This window comes from Sinocyclocheilus grahami, unplaced genomic scaffold (genome assembly GCF_001515645.1).
Source record: "Sinocyclocheilus grahami isolate Dianchi unplaced genomic scaffold, SAMN03320097.WGS_v1.1 scaffold108.1, whole genome shotgun sequence".
In the NCBI taxonomy this organism is placed as follows: Eukaryota; Metazoa; Chordata; class Actinopteri; order Cypriniformes; family Cyprinidae; genus Sinocyclocheilus; species Sinocyclocheilus grahami.
The window spans coordinates 1,028,534-1,047,382 of NW_015505287.1; the positions used below are offsets into that span (position 1 = coordinate 1,028,534).

Genomic DNA, 18,849 nt, shown 5'->3' on the forward strand with positions numbered 1-18,849 from the left:
CCCCTCACTCAATAAACTGGATGCCAGGATTTCTGCTGAACACCAGGCCCTCTGGTCACCATGACAACTAATCATGATATCACTGGTTTTATGACCCCCCAGGAATGTGAGTAGAATAACCCACTCTTTGTCCCCATAGGGAAGGCAGAGCAGAAATTGACTTTTCTACTAATTAATTCATAGGAAAACCTTTCTTTGAATGAACACACATATTCTTCAGGCCATTGTGTATATTATTGCTGTTTTGTATTAATCTGTTGTATTATAGACTATTTTATTCATGCTTACGATAAACCACTCATTCATATAACCTTACATATATTGTGTTTAGTATCTATGAATTCGCCTTCTTATGATCGAAACAAGCGTGTATATTATATATTGGTACATAGGCAATATATATTAGGGTCCTGAGAACTTTTAGTAATTTCGATTCAAGTCCATTTGCAAATTACCATGCTTAGAGACAAAGAGTCGTAAACCCTCCAGCAATTGCCACCTCCCGCTCGGAATTTCCATCTCTCTCATTGGACAAGCCCATCTTGAAAGGCGGGGATCTTCTCCGACCTTAAAGGCCACACTTCATGTGACCCGCCCCAGTCGGTGGTTCGGTCAGAAGCAAAGATGAAGATGTGAGAAAAACGCTTCAGGATACCAAAGCATCGGTGCCAGGCCTTTCTTCGGCCTAGTCCTTTCCATTCATCAAGTGACACTGACTCAAACTGGTTCTTTTCATCGACCCAAATTCAGCAAAGATCAACTGGAAACCTTAAGATTGCATCAGGAATCTCTTTCAGACAGCCGAGACTCGCAAGTATCAAACTTAGTCTTATTAATTGATACATTAAGTATCAGTTACACCTTTTTACAAAGGTGTGTTTGAACTAAGAATCTGACGTATCCCTGAAGGCTTTGATCTGTTGAATATACATGCAAAGTGTTCCATAAAATCCATTCTTTATGCCTCTTTCTATGCTGAGTTAAACTTTAACCCTTTCCTATACCAACTGTATGTGTGTGTGTGTGTATGTGTATGTTAGACCAGCTTAATGTGTTTATGTAGTATGTTAGACTAGTTTAAGTGTTTATGTAGTTAATAAAACCTTACCTGTATCACACTTGACGTGTTCATTGTTTACTCATAACCGGAGTCAATAATCATGCAGATTTACGTTACAAACGTATAGAATTGTACAGTAAGAAAGTTATTTCCCTTAACCAGGAAATTAACATCTTAGAATTGACAAGACAGTTGACCCTGAGTGGTCAGCTAAATATCTACAGTGGATCTAAAATATGAATAGTTAATTATAACTAGTTATGGTTAATTATTCATATTTCCTGTCATGAGCTGAGTCGCTACAGTTTCCACCCTATTCCTGTCCTGCACCAGCCTCCAGGGCACCCACCCCCACTCCCCGATGGTACTGTTACGGCGCGGCACATGCCTTCCGGCAGGGGAGCGATATCTGTCATGTGTGTGTTCCTGTTAAGTTCCTGTTTATCCTTATTTGGTCCTTTCAGTTCCTTTTTACCATTATTAGTAATCACCTGTTCCTTGTTATTAGTTATCCTCATCCCCTGTCTACCCCTCGTTATCTGCCCTATTTGAGTTCGAGCCCATTCTGTTCTCCCTTGTCTGGAATTGTTCATGTCAACCTTGCTATGTGTGTTTTTCTGTTTCCTTTTGATTATTAAAATTAGTAAATTCTCCTACATCTCCTCGCTCCTTTGTTCTGTGCTCCTTCACAGCAGCAGTTCCGTGACACTAATAGGTTTGGGATAAGATGGGAAAAAAATCAGCAAGAACACATTAACTGGGTCAAAAGTGACAACAAAAACAAAAGATTTCTATTTCAAACAAATGCGGTTCTCTAAAACCTTTTATTTATCAAAGAATCATGGAAAAATGTATCATAGTTTCCACAAAAATATTAGGTAGCAAAAACAGTTGGGATAGACCGAAATGAAAATTCCTGGTCAAAGCCTCAGCCGAACAAAATGAAACACTGGGCCGAAGGCCAAATACTAAATACTGAACGAACATGTATTTTGTCATGTTTTTTTCACCATTGCATAAACAAATTGCCAAAATGTGCTTTTTACTGTTTTGTCTTGCTTTTCAAATAAAAAATCAATTATGTCACAGAGCTGCCCTCTGTTCCCTCTGCCTGGCCCTTTTTTGCATTAAGACATAAACACATACTTGGGTTTTAAAACTCTTTATTTACCTGGATGTGTCAGCAAGGTGGAGAGATGGATGACACCCACACACATACACATACACATTTACACACCTGAACACTAAAACCAGTGGACATTTAAGCTTTTCTTATAAACGGTTGGCTATTACCTGGATCAGCATACATAGTGGTGGCCATCTTGAACTGAGTAAAAGACCCGAAAGGACTTTTGTCAGCCTTTTTATACCTTTGCTGTGTTGCATCATGGGGAGTGAGAGATACCAAGTATGAGTGGAAAGGGGTGGAAACTGTTTAATGAGTTCTTGTATTTCACTTTCTATAATTATTGCTAAATTGAAGTTATGGTATATTGTGCTATTGAGATTTGGTGTATTGAAGGAAATAGTGTTATTTCGATGTTTAATTCTTTTATGTGTTAATACTTCATATTATTGTCATGTGATATTACGGCTTCTGGGAAATGGTTGAACCCAAGTGTATAAATTCTCATGTAATGAAGCAGTCGGGGAGTCTTTAGCTGGGGTGCAGTGAGTGCAGTAGCTATTGAGGAGTCCTCTGATTGAATCATTGTTAAACCTGAACCAAGGTTGTTTGTTTGTTTGTTTTTGTACTTTGAAGTAGGATTTTTATTGGTACCCTTAAGGGATTTTCCCCTATGGAATTTTTCCTATGTTTTGCACCCGTGAGCACTCTGCACTTCATTGGCTTGGGAAAAACGAAATAAAAAGAAAAGCCGGCATTCAGTGTCCTCCATTCATTGTTTGAAGAACTCTAGATGGTACGTCTAGTGGGAGTGTGACAAATGGTGTCAGAAGTGGGATCATAATGCCACCCAAGACCAGACAAGACCGAGGTGGATTGCTACAAGAACAGCCAGGTTTAAGTCAGGAGGCATCCAGCACTGCTGAGGTGGCAGAAACAGTTGCTGAGAGTGTGAGTGACCCCATAACATCTTCTCCTGCAGTGGGCTCAACAGAAGGAATGGTGTCAGAACTGGCCGGCCTGGTTAAAGTTTTCCTGCAGTCACAAGCAGCCCGTGACGATCGAATGGAGCAAGTAATGGTGAAGCAAGACCAGTGCTGGTGGAGTATGCAGCACCAATTCCAGCAAATTCAGCACCAGGTCTTGGAGATCTAGGCAGGAGGGGACCGACAGGAAGATCAGACAACCTCTCCAACTGTAAGTCCAGTGCCTGTAGGAGAAGGTACATCAGCAGGAAGTATTGAGCCGAGGTTACATCCCTTGACAAGAGATGACGACATTGAGCAGTTCCTGACGACTTTTGAGAGATTGGCCACCGCATGCAGATGGCCTAAAACCAATTGGTCGATAAGACTGGTTCCCCTGTTAACAGGAAAGGCACGTAGTGCCTATGTGGCCATGGATGGGGCTGATGCTCAGGACTATGACAAAGTCAAGGAGGCGATTCTGATAAAATATGAGATTAATGCAGAGATCTACCGGCAAAGGTTTCGCTCTTCAGAGATTCTACTGGATGAGACCCCCCGGGAACTCTATGTGCGACTGAAAGATCTCTTTTCGAAGTGGATAAAGCCAGAGGCCTGCACTATCCTGCAGATGTCGGAACTCATTATCTTGGAACAATTTATGAGAATGATGAATCCTGACATGGCTGTGTGGATTAAGGAGCATGATCCGGCCACAGCAGAAGAAGCAGCCAAGCTGGCAGAGAGGTACCTGGCCGCACGCCGAGATGCCCAGCGCAGCTTTGGAGGTCGGAATCAAAGAGGGCCAAGTAAGTCTGGGGGCGAGGGTGGTCATGCCCAATGTAAAGTGAGTTTTGCTGGTAAGCAAGGCGATAGAACTAACAAGCAGGAAGTTAGATGCTATTATTGTGGTGAGTTAGGACATACTAATCCCCTTTGTCCATCCAGGAAGGTGAAGCATTCTGCTCTCTCTTATGTTCCATGCCCCCACCCGCCACACGAGTCTTTGCAAGCACACACCACAGAATTATTGATACAGGTACTGGTGAATGGTCAGTCAGCCAAAGCCTTAGTGGATACAGGTAGCACTCAGACGCTAGTGCATGACAGCTTGGTTCCGGAGGATGAATATATGACTCAGACCTTCAGTAAAGTTTGCTGTGTGCATGGAGAAGTTAGGGAGTATCCTACTGCTGAGGTTTACTTAACAGTGCAGGGGCAGACTTTCTTGTTGCATGTGGCTGTCTCGGCCCACTTACCTCGGGAGGTAGTCCTAGGGCAAGATCTCCCCATTCTCTGTGATTTGGTGTCCCAGGTTCAGTCCTGTTATGCGGTAACCCGGGCTCAGAGTGCTAGAGCAGACTTCAGTGAGTTGCCATTTGCTGATGTTGATGTTGAGGCAGCCTGTGAGAAAAGACATAAATCTAAAAAGGAAAGGCGTAAGCTTAAATTTGGGGGTAGTGTGGAGAATAGGCAGGTTGAGGAGCTACCGTTACCTGAAGGGCCTCTTAACGTGATTATCCCTGAGGACATAGTGGAACTGCAGGAAAAAGATTCTACTTTACAAGACTGGTTCCAGAAGGTGTCTGAGGTAGATGGGGTTAGAAATGACATTGTCTCTTGTTTAATGGAGGAAAAGTACATCCTGAAGAAGGGAATACTATATCAGGTGAAAGGGGAAGTTGAGGCAGTAGTAGTTCCGGAATCAATGCGCCATACCATTATGACTCTGGGACATTCTGTTCCATGGGCTGGACACTTAGGCAAACATAAAACATTAGCAAGGATTGCAAGTCGGTTCACTTGGCCTAAGATATATACTGATGTAACTGAGTTCATTCGTACCTGTACAGAGTGTCAGATGACTTCAGGGAGGAGAGTGGCACCCGCACATTTATTACCATTGCCCGTTATTGACACACCCTTCAGTCGCCTGGGAATGGATGTAGTGGGGCCCCTCGAGAGAAGTAAGATTGGGAACAGGTACATTCTAGTGATCTGTGATTATGCCACCAAGTATCCCGAAGCCTTTCCCCTTAGAAACATCAAAGCTAGACAAGTAGCTAACTGCCTTGTGCAGCTGTTTTCTAGGGTGGGCGTTCCCCGTGAAATTTTAACCGATCAGGGTACTAATTTTATGTCCTTGCTGTTAAAACAGGTGTACCAACTGTTGGGGATTAGGGCTATTAGGACCACAACTTACCACCCCCAGACAGATGTGCCTTGTGCAGCTGTTTTCTAGGGTGGGCGTTCCCCGTGAAATTTTAACCGATCAGGGTACTAATTTTATGTCCTTGCTGTTAAAACAGGTGTACCAACTGTTGGGGATTAGGGCTATTAGGACCACAACTTACCACCCCCAGACAGATGGTTTGGTCGAGCGTTTCAACCAAACCCTAAAAAGCATGCTGCGCAAGTTTGTTTCTAAGTCAGGGGCAGACTGGGACCAATGGTTGCCATATCTGTTGTTCGCTTACAGGGAGGTGCCGCAGGCCTCCACAGGTTTCTCCCCATTTGAACTGTCATATGGCCGACAGGTGGGAGGTCCGTTGGACCTGCTTAAAGAACAGTGGGAGGGACCCAAGGATGGTACTTGCAGTGTGGTCCAGTACGTGATCCAAATGAGAGAGCGGTTGGAAGAGATGACATCATTGGCTCAGGAGAACATCAAAAGAGCCCAGCAAACTCAGAAAGTGTGGTATGATAAGAAGGCAAGGGAGAGATCATTTGAGCCGGGCCAAAGGGTGCTGCTGCTGCTGCCTACCAGTGAGAATAAGTTGCTAGCTAAGTGGCATGGTCCCTACATGATAGTGTGGAAAACTGGCAGTGTCACCTATGAGATCTTTATGCCAGAGCGGGGGAAGAAAAAGCAAATCTTCAAATTTGTTGAAAGAATTCCACCCTAGGGCTGAGTCGGAGGCTGCTCATTTCTGTGTTCAGGTGGTCAGGGAAGAAGAGGAACCGGCAGAACAGTATTTTCCAACCAGCTGTGTCCATTAAGCAGTGGATGTATCCCATCTAGAGCAGCCCCAAAGAGACCACGTAAAGCAGCGGTTGGATCCTGAGTTGTTTCAGGAGAAACTGGGGTGTACTGACCTGGTGCTACATGATGTCATCCTTAGGGAGGCAACACCAGCCCGCCAGAAGAGTTATCGGATCCCTGAACGCTTGGTAACGGTGCTTAAAGATGAGCTAGACATTATGCTCTCCATGGGGGTGATTGAACCCTCCCAGAGTGAGTGGTGTAGCCCCATTGTCCTAGTCCCGGAAAAAGATGGCACCCTGCGGTTTTGTATTGACTTTAGACAAATTAACAGCTTGTCTAGGGTAGACCCCTATCCGATGCCAAGAATTGATGAGTTAGTGGAAAGACTGGGCAGGGCCAAATATCTATCCACCGTGGACTTATGTAAGGGGTACTGGCAGGTTCCTTTAACTGCCAGAGCTAAAGAACTGACAGCTTTTAAAACCCCTTTTAGGCTATACCATTTCCGGGTTATGCCATTTGGCCTGCAGGGGGCGGCAGCGACTTTCCAACGTCTAATGGATCAGATCCTGCAAGGCACTCGGGAGTTTGCTGCAGCTTATCTGGACGATGTGGTCATCTTCAGTGAAACCTGGGAAGACCACTGTCAACATCTGTGGCAAGTCCTAGGGAGAATTAAGGCAGCAGGTCTTACCATCAATCCCAAGAAGTGCTTACAGATCTCACTAGAGCCACAGTTCCCAACAAGGTGGTCTGGACGGAGCAATGTGAGCGAGCTTTCCAGGACTTACGGGAGGCAGTACGTGGAGACTCCGTTTTGCTGAGCCCGGACTTCCAGAAACCATTCATCCTGCAGATAGATGCCTCTGGAGTTGGACTGGGGGCGGTGTTAGTGCAGGAAGTGGATGGAGACCGCAGACCAGTGGCCTTCTTGAGCCGGAAACTGTTCCCGTGAGAAACCTGTTATTCAGCAGTGGAGAAGGAGTGCCTGGCCATAAAATGGGCCACAGATTCCTTCCGGTACTACCTTCTGGGAAGACCCTTTGTGTTAGAAACCGACCATCGAGCTCTGCAATGGTTGGATCCAATGAAGGACTCCAATGCCCGGATTACAAGATGGGCTTTGTCTCTTCAGCCCTACCAGTTCACAGTGAAATACTGCCCGGGAGCCAGAAACAAGGTTGCTGATTTTTTTGTCCCACATCCCAGAGGAAGTAAATGCTGAAACGGGCTTTTCAACCTCGGTTCTTGGTGGGGTGGAGGTTCGACACTAAGGACGACAGTGGTCGTCTGCAGAGGGGGGGGGGGGGGGGCACGAGAGATACCAAGTATGACTGGAAAGGGGTGGAAACAGTTTTATGAGTTCTTTTATTTGACTTTCTATAATTATTGCTAAATTGAAGTTATGGTATATTGTGCTATTGAGATTTGGTGTATTGAAGGAAATAGTGTTATTCGATGTTTAATCCTTTTATGTGTTAATGCTTCATATTATTGTCATGTGATATTACGGCTTCTGGGAAATGGTTGAACCCAAGTGTATAAATTCTCATGTAATGAAGCAGTCGGGGAGTCTTTAGCTGGGGTGCAGTGAGTGTAGTAGCTATTGAGGAGTCCTCTGATTGAATCATTGTTAAACCTGAACCAAGGTTGTTTGTTTTTGTTTGTTTGTTTGTTTGTTTGTTTTTGTACTTTGAAGTAGGATTTTTATTGGTACCCTTAAGGGATTTTCCCCTATGGAATTTTTTCTATGTTTTGCACCCGTGAGCACTCTGCACTTCATTGGCTTGGGAAAAAACGAAATAAAAAGAAAAGCCAGTATTCAGCATCCTCCATTCATTGTTTGAAGAACTCTAGATGGTACGTCCAGTGTGAGTGTGACAAATTACAAAACAACTATTTAAAAATATGTACTTAACACTTTTAACATTCTAGCAGACATTATACCAACAAAGTGCAATTTAACTTCAAATTAATAAGTAAAATAATATTTTTTGCCCATTTTGAGACCCCCTTCTTGAATCAGGCATGTATTTTTTTTTATTGTACAAATAAATGCAGCCTTGCTGAGCAGAAGAGAATTCTTATAAAATATTATAGATCCCAATTTGAACACTGTGTGAATGTTACAATAAATGTATTCATAGAGCTGTTGTAACTATTATTATTATCATTATTATTGTCTTATTATTTTATTTTACAGAACAACAGTAAATTTACAATACTAACATTTATGAATATGAATGTTGATGAGTTATCTATAACATTATGAGTTACTATACCATTTTAAAATGGAGCTGCAATCTAACAAATGTAAAACTACTGATACTGTTATGATCGTTTAATGAGAAATAGATGGTGTTAAACCAGATACTGTATATGGAATACTGTATGTAGATACCCGAGTGTTGGTTCATAGCAGTTTTGAATGATTAAAACCTCTCCTAACATTCCTTTTGTTGTCTCTCAGCAGTGCTAACATGTTGCTATAGAGACACTGTCATGAGTTCTGTTGGCATTAAACAGCAGTACTCTGTGCCACAGGACTAAAGTACTTATTTAAATTGGCCAAGTGGATTGCATAAAAATCTGGGGTTAGTTAGGGACGGTTAGGGGCACAAATTACAGGAGCATATAAGCCTTGTGTCTTTCTTTTGTTGTTCTGTTGAAATGTTCATTGATTCTTTGATGTTGATTTAATAGTAAATAGAGTATCTACTTCTCAACCTATTGGTTAAGCCAGTGCTGCTACTGTATGTCAGGCTGCTCAGACACATAGAGCAGTGGTGTAACAATCACAGTTTAGAATCACATGTTTTGGAGAAAACCTACCTATGGATTACTTACAGTTGTTCTGCATAGTAAGCTAGGAGACAGTATTTTAACAACAAATATCACTTCACCCTTAACTTGCATCTTTCTCTTCCTAAACTTTGACATCTGAGGCATCACTCTGGTCTCATTGAAAACCTCTCTCCTAAGTGGAACAGGACTAGGCCCTGTCTGTCAACTTTAATTACTTTTTTGTTTACAGGACTTCAAAAGGAAACCTTTCAGTGTGCTGCAACCCCTATTTCCACATTAACTCTCTAGTCAGGGCACATAAAAGAACAGTAATGGGCTCATTACTGGAGAGATGTGTCCACTGGGTTGTTCTGTCTCAAATGAACTAGACTAGACCAACCATATGTCTGGATTTCCAAATAGATTTCCAATTTTTTTTTTTACATACGTAGAATAGAATTTAGTTATGTGAAGAGGTAGAATAAAGGCTCATTCACACAAAGCACAATAACTGAAGCGATAACTATAAAGTTTTAATAATTTATGTAATTCTATGAGAATAGTAACATCGACATATAACAAAAACGACAAGGAATGATATAGTTGGAATCACGTTCAGAGTGTTCTTTTTTTTCTGCTGATGAACCATAAAAATATTGACAGCCAATCAGAATTCATCCTGCTTTAAAGAGCTTGACCGGTGACAACCGCACAGAGCAGCATTATAATAGAACTTTCAAATGTATCTAGTATGATAAAACAGCGCTGCTTTTTTTTCCCACATACACACGACTGGAAGGAGCGGAACATCAAAGTGGAACATTTGTTTGTTTTGAATATGCGCCCTCTAGCGGCAAAAATTACTTATTGTGCCTTTAAGTCACATTTATTTTTGTTGCACTTACAAGATTTTGTCAGGAAAATAAAGGAATCAATGACGCGGACCTCAAATTCTGCTGTAAAGAAGCTCCAACAGTTAGTGTCATTATGTAGCTCCAGTCAGTTCAGTGTTCAGTTATAGTTTTAGTTATCTTTATACGTAGCTGTTTTTCTTGATGTGAACAGGCCTTAATATTTGTGTGCACTGTGCAGTGTTTTGGTTTGATTTGATTTAGTTTTGATCAGTTGGGAAATAATGACAAGTTCAGCAACACAAGTAGAATTCTGACCCAGTTTTCACATCCTCTTCTCTGAGAATTTGAGAAGCTAACTAATGTTTTCACCCTCAGTGGGGCTATATTTTTAAAGGCAAATATACACCCCATCTTAAAGTATTTATTATGCATCTGGAAATCCTGCTTCACATGGGCTTAGGGCAGGGGGTTATAAAGACACTTTGATCAGTTGGGAATTACACAAGGACCTTATTTGTGGACTTCAGTTCGGCCTTCAATACCATCATGCCTGACCTTCTCTCAGACAAACTGACCCAGCTCTCGGTGCCCACCTCCATCTGTCAGTGGATCACCAGCTTCCTGACAGACAGGCAGCAGCTAGTGAGGCTGAGCAAATACACATCCAGGACTATCACAATCAGCACTTGAGCTCCTCAGGGATGTGTTCTCTCCCCACTGCTCTTCTCTTTGTATACAAATGACTGCACTTCAAAGTACCCCTCTGTCAAGCTCCTGAAGTTTGTGGACGACATCAAACAGTCATCGGCATCATCAAGGACGGAGACGAGCCTGCTTATAGACAGGAGGTTGAGCAGCTGGCTGTCTGGTGCAGTCTTAACAACCTGGAGCTAAACACTCTCAAAACTGGAGATGATCGTGGACTTCAGGAGGAAGCCCCCTGCACTCTTCCCCACTCACCATCATTAACAGCACTGTGACTGCAGTGGAGTCATTCAGGTTCCTGCTGGGCAACACCATCTCTCAGTACCTGAAGTGGGACAATCACATTGACTCTATTGTCAAAAAGGCCCAGCAGAGGCTGTATTTCCTCTGCCAGCTGAGGAAGTTCAACCTGCCATAGGAGCTGCTGAAACAGTTCTACTCTGCTATCATTGAGTCTGTCCTGTGTTCATCTATAACTGTTTGGTTTGGTTCATCTACCAAAACAGACATCAGAAGACTACAACGGACAATCAGGACTGATGAGAGGATTATTGGTGCCCCTCTACCCAACTTCCAAGATCTTTACATCGCCTGAGTAAGGAAAAGGGCTAAGAAAATCACTCTGGACCCTTCACACCCAGCCCACTCTCTCTTTGAACTGTTGCCCTCTGGCTGTCGCTACAGAGCGCTGTGCACCAAAACAGCCAGACGCAAGAACAGTTTATCCCGCCAGGCCATATCGCACCTGAAAAAACACATAACACACCTCAGTACTGCACAGCTGTAAATAACTCATTAAACCTTCATCTGTAAATAGCACATATGCACATTCACAGTTTTCCTTTTTCTGTATATTTTATTACTATTGTTATTCATAATTTTGTCTATTCTCTCATTTTATGTATGTCTGCACTTTGTTTGTATTCTCTATACCGGAAGCTCCTAACACCAAGATAAATTCCTTGTGTGTGTGAACACACTTGGCAATAAAGCTCTTTCTGATTCTGAATACTAGTATTCACACTTTGACAATCCAACATTTTTAGTGGCTCTCTTTTTTTCTGATTTTGAAGAAAATATGCAGACTGAGACATGAGTTCATATGTTCATCCATTCATTGTATATGTTGTGCTATTTAAATTGCATTTTGTCAGTGTGAACAGGCCTTTAACTAAACACAAATGTGTGATGCAAACAAGATTTTGATTAGATACATTCCTATCGACTTATTATTTTTTTGATGGTCTGGCAATGAACACGCAATAACCAGATGCACTAACATGTGTTTCATGTGGGTTAGTGTTTTGCTAACCCACATGAAACACTGAATTATCTGGAAACAGCATTAAAGATGGATGTGAAGCTAGAGATTCTGTTTTTTGATTCTTTCTCTCATAAATAAATCAAATGGCACATATTGGAGTTATTAAGGAAATTAGCATCTTGAACTTTCTTCCCTTGCATTCTGTACTTCTGATACTTGAATGGCAGACCATCTGAAATGTGCATTGGGGTTATGCCATTGTTCCAGTGCAATTCTTCTTTTAATGTGAATAGACCATTAGTCTGCTATTAATTTTATTTTATTTTTTTATCGTTTCCTTTTGAGTTTATCCCTTACACAATAGGCTGCTTATTTGACAAAGCTTGAAAGACATCTCCGCCAATTGTAATACAATTTTATTATGGGTAAAAAGTACATTCCTAAAAGCAAATATTGCTTTGTTCAACAGGAATACATAAAATCTCTTTACTCAGGCCATGTGCTAAAAAGAAACAAAACAAAACAAACATAAATCAGATTAAGAATTGAATGTGTACCATGTCATTTAATGTTATTTTTGGTGCTTTCTGCTGTTATAGTTTCTTTTTTTTGTCTGTACTATTCTTTTAATTTTGACTTTTTTACTAATCTTTAAATTATTATTATTATTATTATTATTATTGTGATTTTTTTTAACTTTTTCCTTTGTGGTCATTAAAACACTGCATGAATATCGTTATTACCCACTAAATTTTTTTTTCTTTTGAACAATCACAATATTTTCTTTTCTTTTACCCACAGCTGGTTCTGCTGTTATCAATAATTAACATAGTTTAAAACTACGATTAGTCCTAAACCGTGTTTATTGAAGGCTTTTCAGTGGTTGACAGTTTGTTGGCATAATGAAGTTCTGCAACACAAATTGCAGCCAACGTTCATCCGTTATTTTCTCTATTGTCAGCTAAATGGCTCTTACTCTGAGCTTCTGTAGAGACCTCAAATGTAGCTATTGTCCCTGTTAATAAACAGCGAACAGAGTAATTAAACTACACAGCCATGAGGGATTATGCTGTTGTTATGAGGGAGAGTGGGCTGTTGTACTCTGAGGGTGTATAGAATTCCACTTTTATAGACAAATAGATAAAACATACTTCTCTTCTTGACCAAGTGCCTCTGTTTTACATTGACCTGAGAAAGAGAGAGTATATCTCTAAAAAAACTTCAAGGCTTAAAAAGCTCCAAGGCTTTGCAGTAAAAACTTGGCAGGACTACAATTCCTATAAAAAAGTATTCACCCCTTGGAAAAGTGTGTGTGGTTTTTTCCCAACATTAAAACACAACTGATTTAGTTTGGCTTTTTCGACAATGAGCAACAAATGTGTTCTTTTTTAATGTCAAAGTGAAAACAAATTTCTACAAAATTTACCTCTCCTTTTTCCAAGGTTTGCAAATTTGACACCTTGGCCAATATCTTATAATTTTGTACTTATTAAAAAAGGTTTAAAAAAAAAGGTTAAAAAAGGTTGTATGTGTTGTGTATGTTTTGTTTTTGTTTTTTTGGTGATGAGAAGATAAACTGTGCCAGACACCATTTCTCATCTACCAGACAAACACTTAATCTGTGACAGTGACCTATAAATTTAGAGATTATTGTAGTATGTCAGAGCAAAACGGTCCCTGAGCCCCGCGTCATGACAAGTTCCAGTGTGTCCCATCGGATCCTATATGGTCTTAGCCCACCCCCCCCCAACCCCCCAAAATAGTGGAACTAATTAATGTTACGCTCTTAAAAATAAAGGTGCTTCACGATGCCATAGAATAACCTTTTTGTCTAAATGGTTCCATAAAGATCCTTTAACATCTGAAGAACCTTTCTGTTTCACAAAAGGTTATTTGTGGCGAAAGAAGGTTCTTCAGATTACAAAAAGGTAAAAAAGAGATGGTTCTTTAAAGAACCTTTGACTGAATGGTTGTTTGTGGAACCAAAAATGGTTCTTCTATGGCATCACTGTGAAGAACCTTTTGAAGCACCTTTATTTTTAAGAGTGTAGGGCATATATCTTTCAAATAAATGTAAATACACACAAATTCTCCTCCTGATTTGTTCTTATTACTCCTCAGTTCATTACTATATATACTGTAATTTCAGTGAGAAGCGTAGATCAATATCTTCTAATCTCTCCTCTTCCACCAAGACAAGGTTGTTTCAGTTCAGCAACCTTCCAGGAAGTAAAAGATAGGCTCAAATTTGTTGACATAAACTGTATATTTCATCCTAAATTGCTTGTAAAATGTGACACTTTAAAGGAGGTAAGAACTCTAAATTACAACCAGACGTTTGAGGTTGTTTACAGCACATCCACTACCACTCGCATTCCTTTACTTGCTGTGTTTTTGATGCCTGAGGAGGGAAGGTGTTTTAATGAGATGGACAGTAATCTCTACGCCTTTCTCAGTTCACTTTTGTATTTTTATGCACTGCATAAAGTGGTAACCTGCAAGTGCTACTTTAAAGATGTATTTGTACATCATATAACCCATATCAAGTAGTTTTGTTGGTATAAATGAGCAATATTAAATCATATTTTTGACTTAAATAGAACCACTTAATTTAGATGCTGCCGTTTTTTTAGTGTGATAAAACACTATTGCGGTTCCACAAAAATGTTATGGGTCATTTTCATGTATAATACAATTAGGTCTACTTACAGAAGTTTATTATATCGCTAAAGCAGCCTAAAAGCGTTATACCAACAAAACAAAATTTTATGGGTTATAAGTAGCAATATCTGTAGGGTAACAAATGCAGGTCCATCACTATTACAGCATACTAGTATAGGGTGACCATGCATCCTCTTTTTCCTGGGTTCTGGTTTTGTGTTCATATTTGCTGAAGGTAATGACTGAAAAGTAGTTTGACCAATAGCATGCAGGTATTTGTGAGAAGGTGGGATCGGCCGGGAAACAATAGGAGCTTAAAGCTAAAACCCAGACATTTAGAAATTACACTAAGTTTACATTACTTAGCTATGCTATTAGTCATGTCCATTTTATTAGTATTAGTTGTGTACAAGTATACTGTACATTCATTAACCCTATAAACTATAGGGTGCCATCTATTTCAGGATCAGGATTTAATGTGACTCTCCCCATGAGTGTCTGCTTTTGAACTGGGTGACTGTTGAAATACGACCTCATATATACCCTCTGGGTTTTAAGGCTCCTTAAATGGTAATGATAGCGATGGTATTTAGTGTGCTCTCTTTCCTGGACAGTTGACTTTACCAGTACGTGCAAGTCTTTTGTTTAGCTGAATGCAGCAGAAGGTCATGTGCATGAGAGTTAATACTGTTTAAGAGGATTCCAGACAGATGGTATTTCTTTGTTTGACCATTGTTTTATTATTATTAAAAAACAGGGGGCACTCACCATTTAAATGTGGATGTTTAGAATAAAATAATAGTTGAAGTGTCTTTAGGTCTCATTTAGCACACATCACTTTTAATTCATATGTAACCCCTATCCTAATAAGTGCAGTTTATGCTTTCTGTCGTCCCATCAATTCGGGGAGGGAGGGGGACAGAGAGAGGGAGGGGGACGGAGAGAGAGTGAGCATGTGTGACTGTTTACAGCTGGGACTGTTTATGTCAACCTGACTGGCAGTGGAGTGGCTGTTTTTCCTCGCCTCTCACGGATTCTCTCTCCTCCGTGTATCTGCTTGTAGTCTTCCTTTACGCGAGATCCTCTTCGGCCGAGCTCGTATCGTTTATGAATCAATTATCTGCGCGACATCCGTTCTGACAAAACATTTACATATTTGAGGTGGACTGTAAAATACTCCTATATTGGAGCGAGAGAGACCAGGCAAAGGGAAGTGTATCCAACATACTCGTTTCCAAATGGATGGGATGAAACCAGAAACGACGGCTGAGGAGAATCAGGATGAAAGGGAAGAAAGCAAAGGTTTGTAACTGTGTATTCGTTTTGTTTTGTGTTTCGACTCGGATTTATTCTGCTCGTGCTAGATGTTTAGAGAGCGGCTTAACCTATTTGCGAAGGCTTCGCTTTGCGCGCAAATCGAATATTTTATTGATTGAGGGTCCTCCTCGTGTCATTCACTTGACATTAAAATTCTTTTATGTCGTTTATTCGATTAGAGAACGCGCATTTTTATGCTACCTTTGGAGGGCTGCATGGTTATGTCAAATCTCTCCTCTGCGTCTTTGGAGAATCGTTTCCATCGCTGCCAGTGTGAGGATGATTTGAATAAGCGCAGCTCCTGTTAGTGATTTACTCTACGCAATAAAAATAAAACACATTTCTTTTGTCTGATGCGTCAATAATAAATACTATACTGTATCGTATCACTAAGCATATTCTAAATGTTGTTTTGTCTTGGTGTCGATAGTATTGTTGATGGTGACGAGATGGAGGTGTCGCATTGTATTGAAGGTGTTGTTTACATTGCTGTAGTGTTCGCTGGTCAAACTAATGGAAGAATTCCTCTGTTTGTGATAGATTTGATTTATACATTTGATGAATTCCTTTGCTGTTCAACGTCGCGCTATGTAAACATTTTTGACAAAAATCATTGAATTATTTTTAGTGCGTTCGCACAATAAAAGTAGCCTATCAGATATGGAAACCAATGCATGCTTTGAATATGTAAAGCACCTGAAGAAAACATGCCCTCAAAGCGCCATTTATCAGGGCACTCTACATAAATCGCACGTAGGCTATGTGTCTGTAAATACAAGTTAGCCTATTTGTGATTTGAGTTCAGTGATGATTATGGTTCAGGATTATCTGAACAAGGTTTTCTGCTCGAGGACTCCCCTCTTGACCCTCCCCACCTGACTTTTTATTCATGCTTCCGGACTATTTGTGTAATACTTTTGTGTTGACGGAGGTATGGATTTGATAACTGTGCTATTGTGCAATAAAATCCAAGTTCTCCACAAACATCAAAGCAACAAGGAGGATGCTCCTTCACTCCACCCACTGGTGCATTTGCTTCATCATATAACTACTGTATGCCGTGAACCATTGGAGATGTAGCCCATATTTGTTAATATTCACAGCTCATAAAATCATGTCTATCATGACATTCAAGCAGATAATTCCATATGGCTTTATTCTTTCCACTGTGTTCTTATCCTCGATTCCGTGTTAAATTTTGAACAATTTTGCCACCAGCATGATTAGATTAATACATTATGGAGAGAGAGAGACCTAATGGTACCATATGTGTCACAACTAAAATATGCAGAGATAAGTAGTCTTTATGAAAATTTGATGCAAGAACTGTTGGTCTCTGTCAGGTCAGCTTGCTGTAGATGCTTTCTCTTTGGTCATTCTTTGAGCTTTGGAGGCACATTATTTGTTCACTTAAAGGATAAGTTTGACCATTTTCAACTAGCTTTTTATTTTTACATTGTCGGTAGTGTATGTAAATGAGCAGTATGTTTTGCAGTTTTGTATTCTCACCCACAGACAGTCAGAATAGCAGAAGGGCGGTGCCATAATCAAAGTGCATTATGGGTGTTTTTCATGTTTCTAGGTAGACAGCCAGTTTTATTAAAAGCTCATCTTTTCAGCTGTGAAGTTCAACTTTAATAAGGCAACAGTTACATTGAAACAGGTGCTCTGATGCTTTGTCCTGGATAGGCTGATTGATTTTGGAGTTGACATGAAATCAAAATGGACTTGAATTGATTGATTTTCTTAAAGGGGTCATATGATGCGATTTCAAGTTTTCCTTTCTCTTTCGAGTGTTACAAGCTCTTGGTGCATAAAGAAGATCTGTAAAGTTGCAAAGACTAAAGTCTCAAATCCAAAGAGATATTCTTTATTAAAGTTAAGAGTCAGCCACACCTACCTAAAATGCCTCGTTCTAACACGCCCCCACACATCTACGTCACTATGTGGAAATATTAGCATAATGCCACCCAAATGTTTCAGGAACAGCAGTAGTGTTGATGCAGTCATGTCAGGGAGATGCTGTGTTTCAGTGCGAAAGCAAAAGCACTTTATTTGGCCTTCCGGAAGTAGATGCAATTAGGAATCATTGGTTAAGCACCAAATACACAAAATAATTATCTTTAAAATAGCATCACGTAGGGCTGGACAATAATTCAATATCAATATGTATCGTGATATAATTTTTTTCAATAACGGTGATATGATTTTTAATCACATTTCTGATGTTTCAATATACATTACCAGTGTTTCCCATACATTGATTTATTTGTGGCGTTTGATTTTGTTGAATTAACATGAGAAAACGTTTCAAAATCAAAACGCGTCGCGGGTGTTTTATATGAATGTATCTCTGAAGGGAACCGACTGTCTTCAGAATAGTTTAGATGGCATTTTTATCTGATAAAGTAGCGTTCAAGAGCGGAGCTGCTTTGTTTACAGCCATTACTGGAGAAACCCGTTAGTTCCACCGCTCACAGCGCCTCCTGCTGGCAGACAATCAGTTTGCATTTTCAATAATATAGCCATTTCCAGCAACATGCTTTTGTTGTTGCTCTATTTTTTTGTTTTCTGAAGCAACTCGGAGCATGTTTCATTCTCGTTATCCTGGTTAATGCACGGAAATTAAGAAATATATCGTGATATAAATTTTGGCCATATCGTCTAGCCCTAGCATCATATGACCCCTTTAATGCATGTTACTGGCTTTATTGTGAATAATTCATCCATGCATATATATGGACTCCTCCCTGCTGGCATATGCAAAGCCTCGCTGCAGTTGAACCAATCGCATTCAAATCTGCCTCTTTTCTGGTACGCAACACCCTCTTTTTACAGTCCAATCAAAAACCAGTGGATAAAAGTCCCTATTTTTTTTTCCTTTTCAGCAAGCCATTAGTGATGGGAAGTTCGGATCATTTTACCGACTCGGACCTTTGAGTCTCGTTCAGCAAAATGAACGAATCTTTTTTCGAGTCATTTCGTTCATTTTAGCAAAATATAATTTAAATGTTACGTGTTACTTCCCTAACACGTCTACTACTTACGCAAACGTTGATCACACTACAAACCATACAAAACTGCTATAAGAAACAGAAAAGATTAATTCATTGTTTACCTGGGTCTT

General features: G+C 40.3%; 1 protein-coding gene across 3 annotated transcripts in view; it reads left to right on the top strand.

Moving 5' to 3' along the window:
* LOC107588840 (neuronal membrane glycoprotein M6-b-like) overlaps positions 1 to 18,849 on the top strand; it is a 70,323-nt gene that overhangs the window by 10,221 nt on the left and 41,253 nt on the right. The window contains exon 1 of one of the 3 annotated variants that reach the window (XM_016277073.1): positions 15,370 to 15,707. The exons of 1 other annotated variant lie outside the window; for it this stretch is intronic. In XM_016277073.1, the coding sequence (XP_016132559.1) occupies positions 15,644 to 15,707 (64 nt within the window). In that variant the 5' untranslated portion in view covers positions 15,370 to 15,643. Of the gene's footprint in view, positions 1 to 15,369; positions 15,708 to 18,849 lie in introns of those variants that run through there. One more of the 3 variants, XM_016277075.1, reaches the window with a different exon arrangement.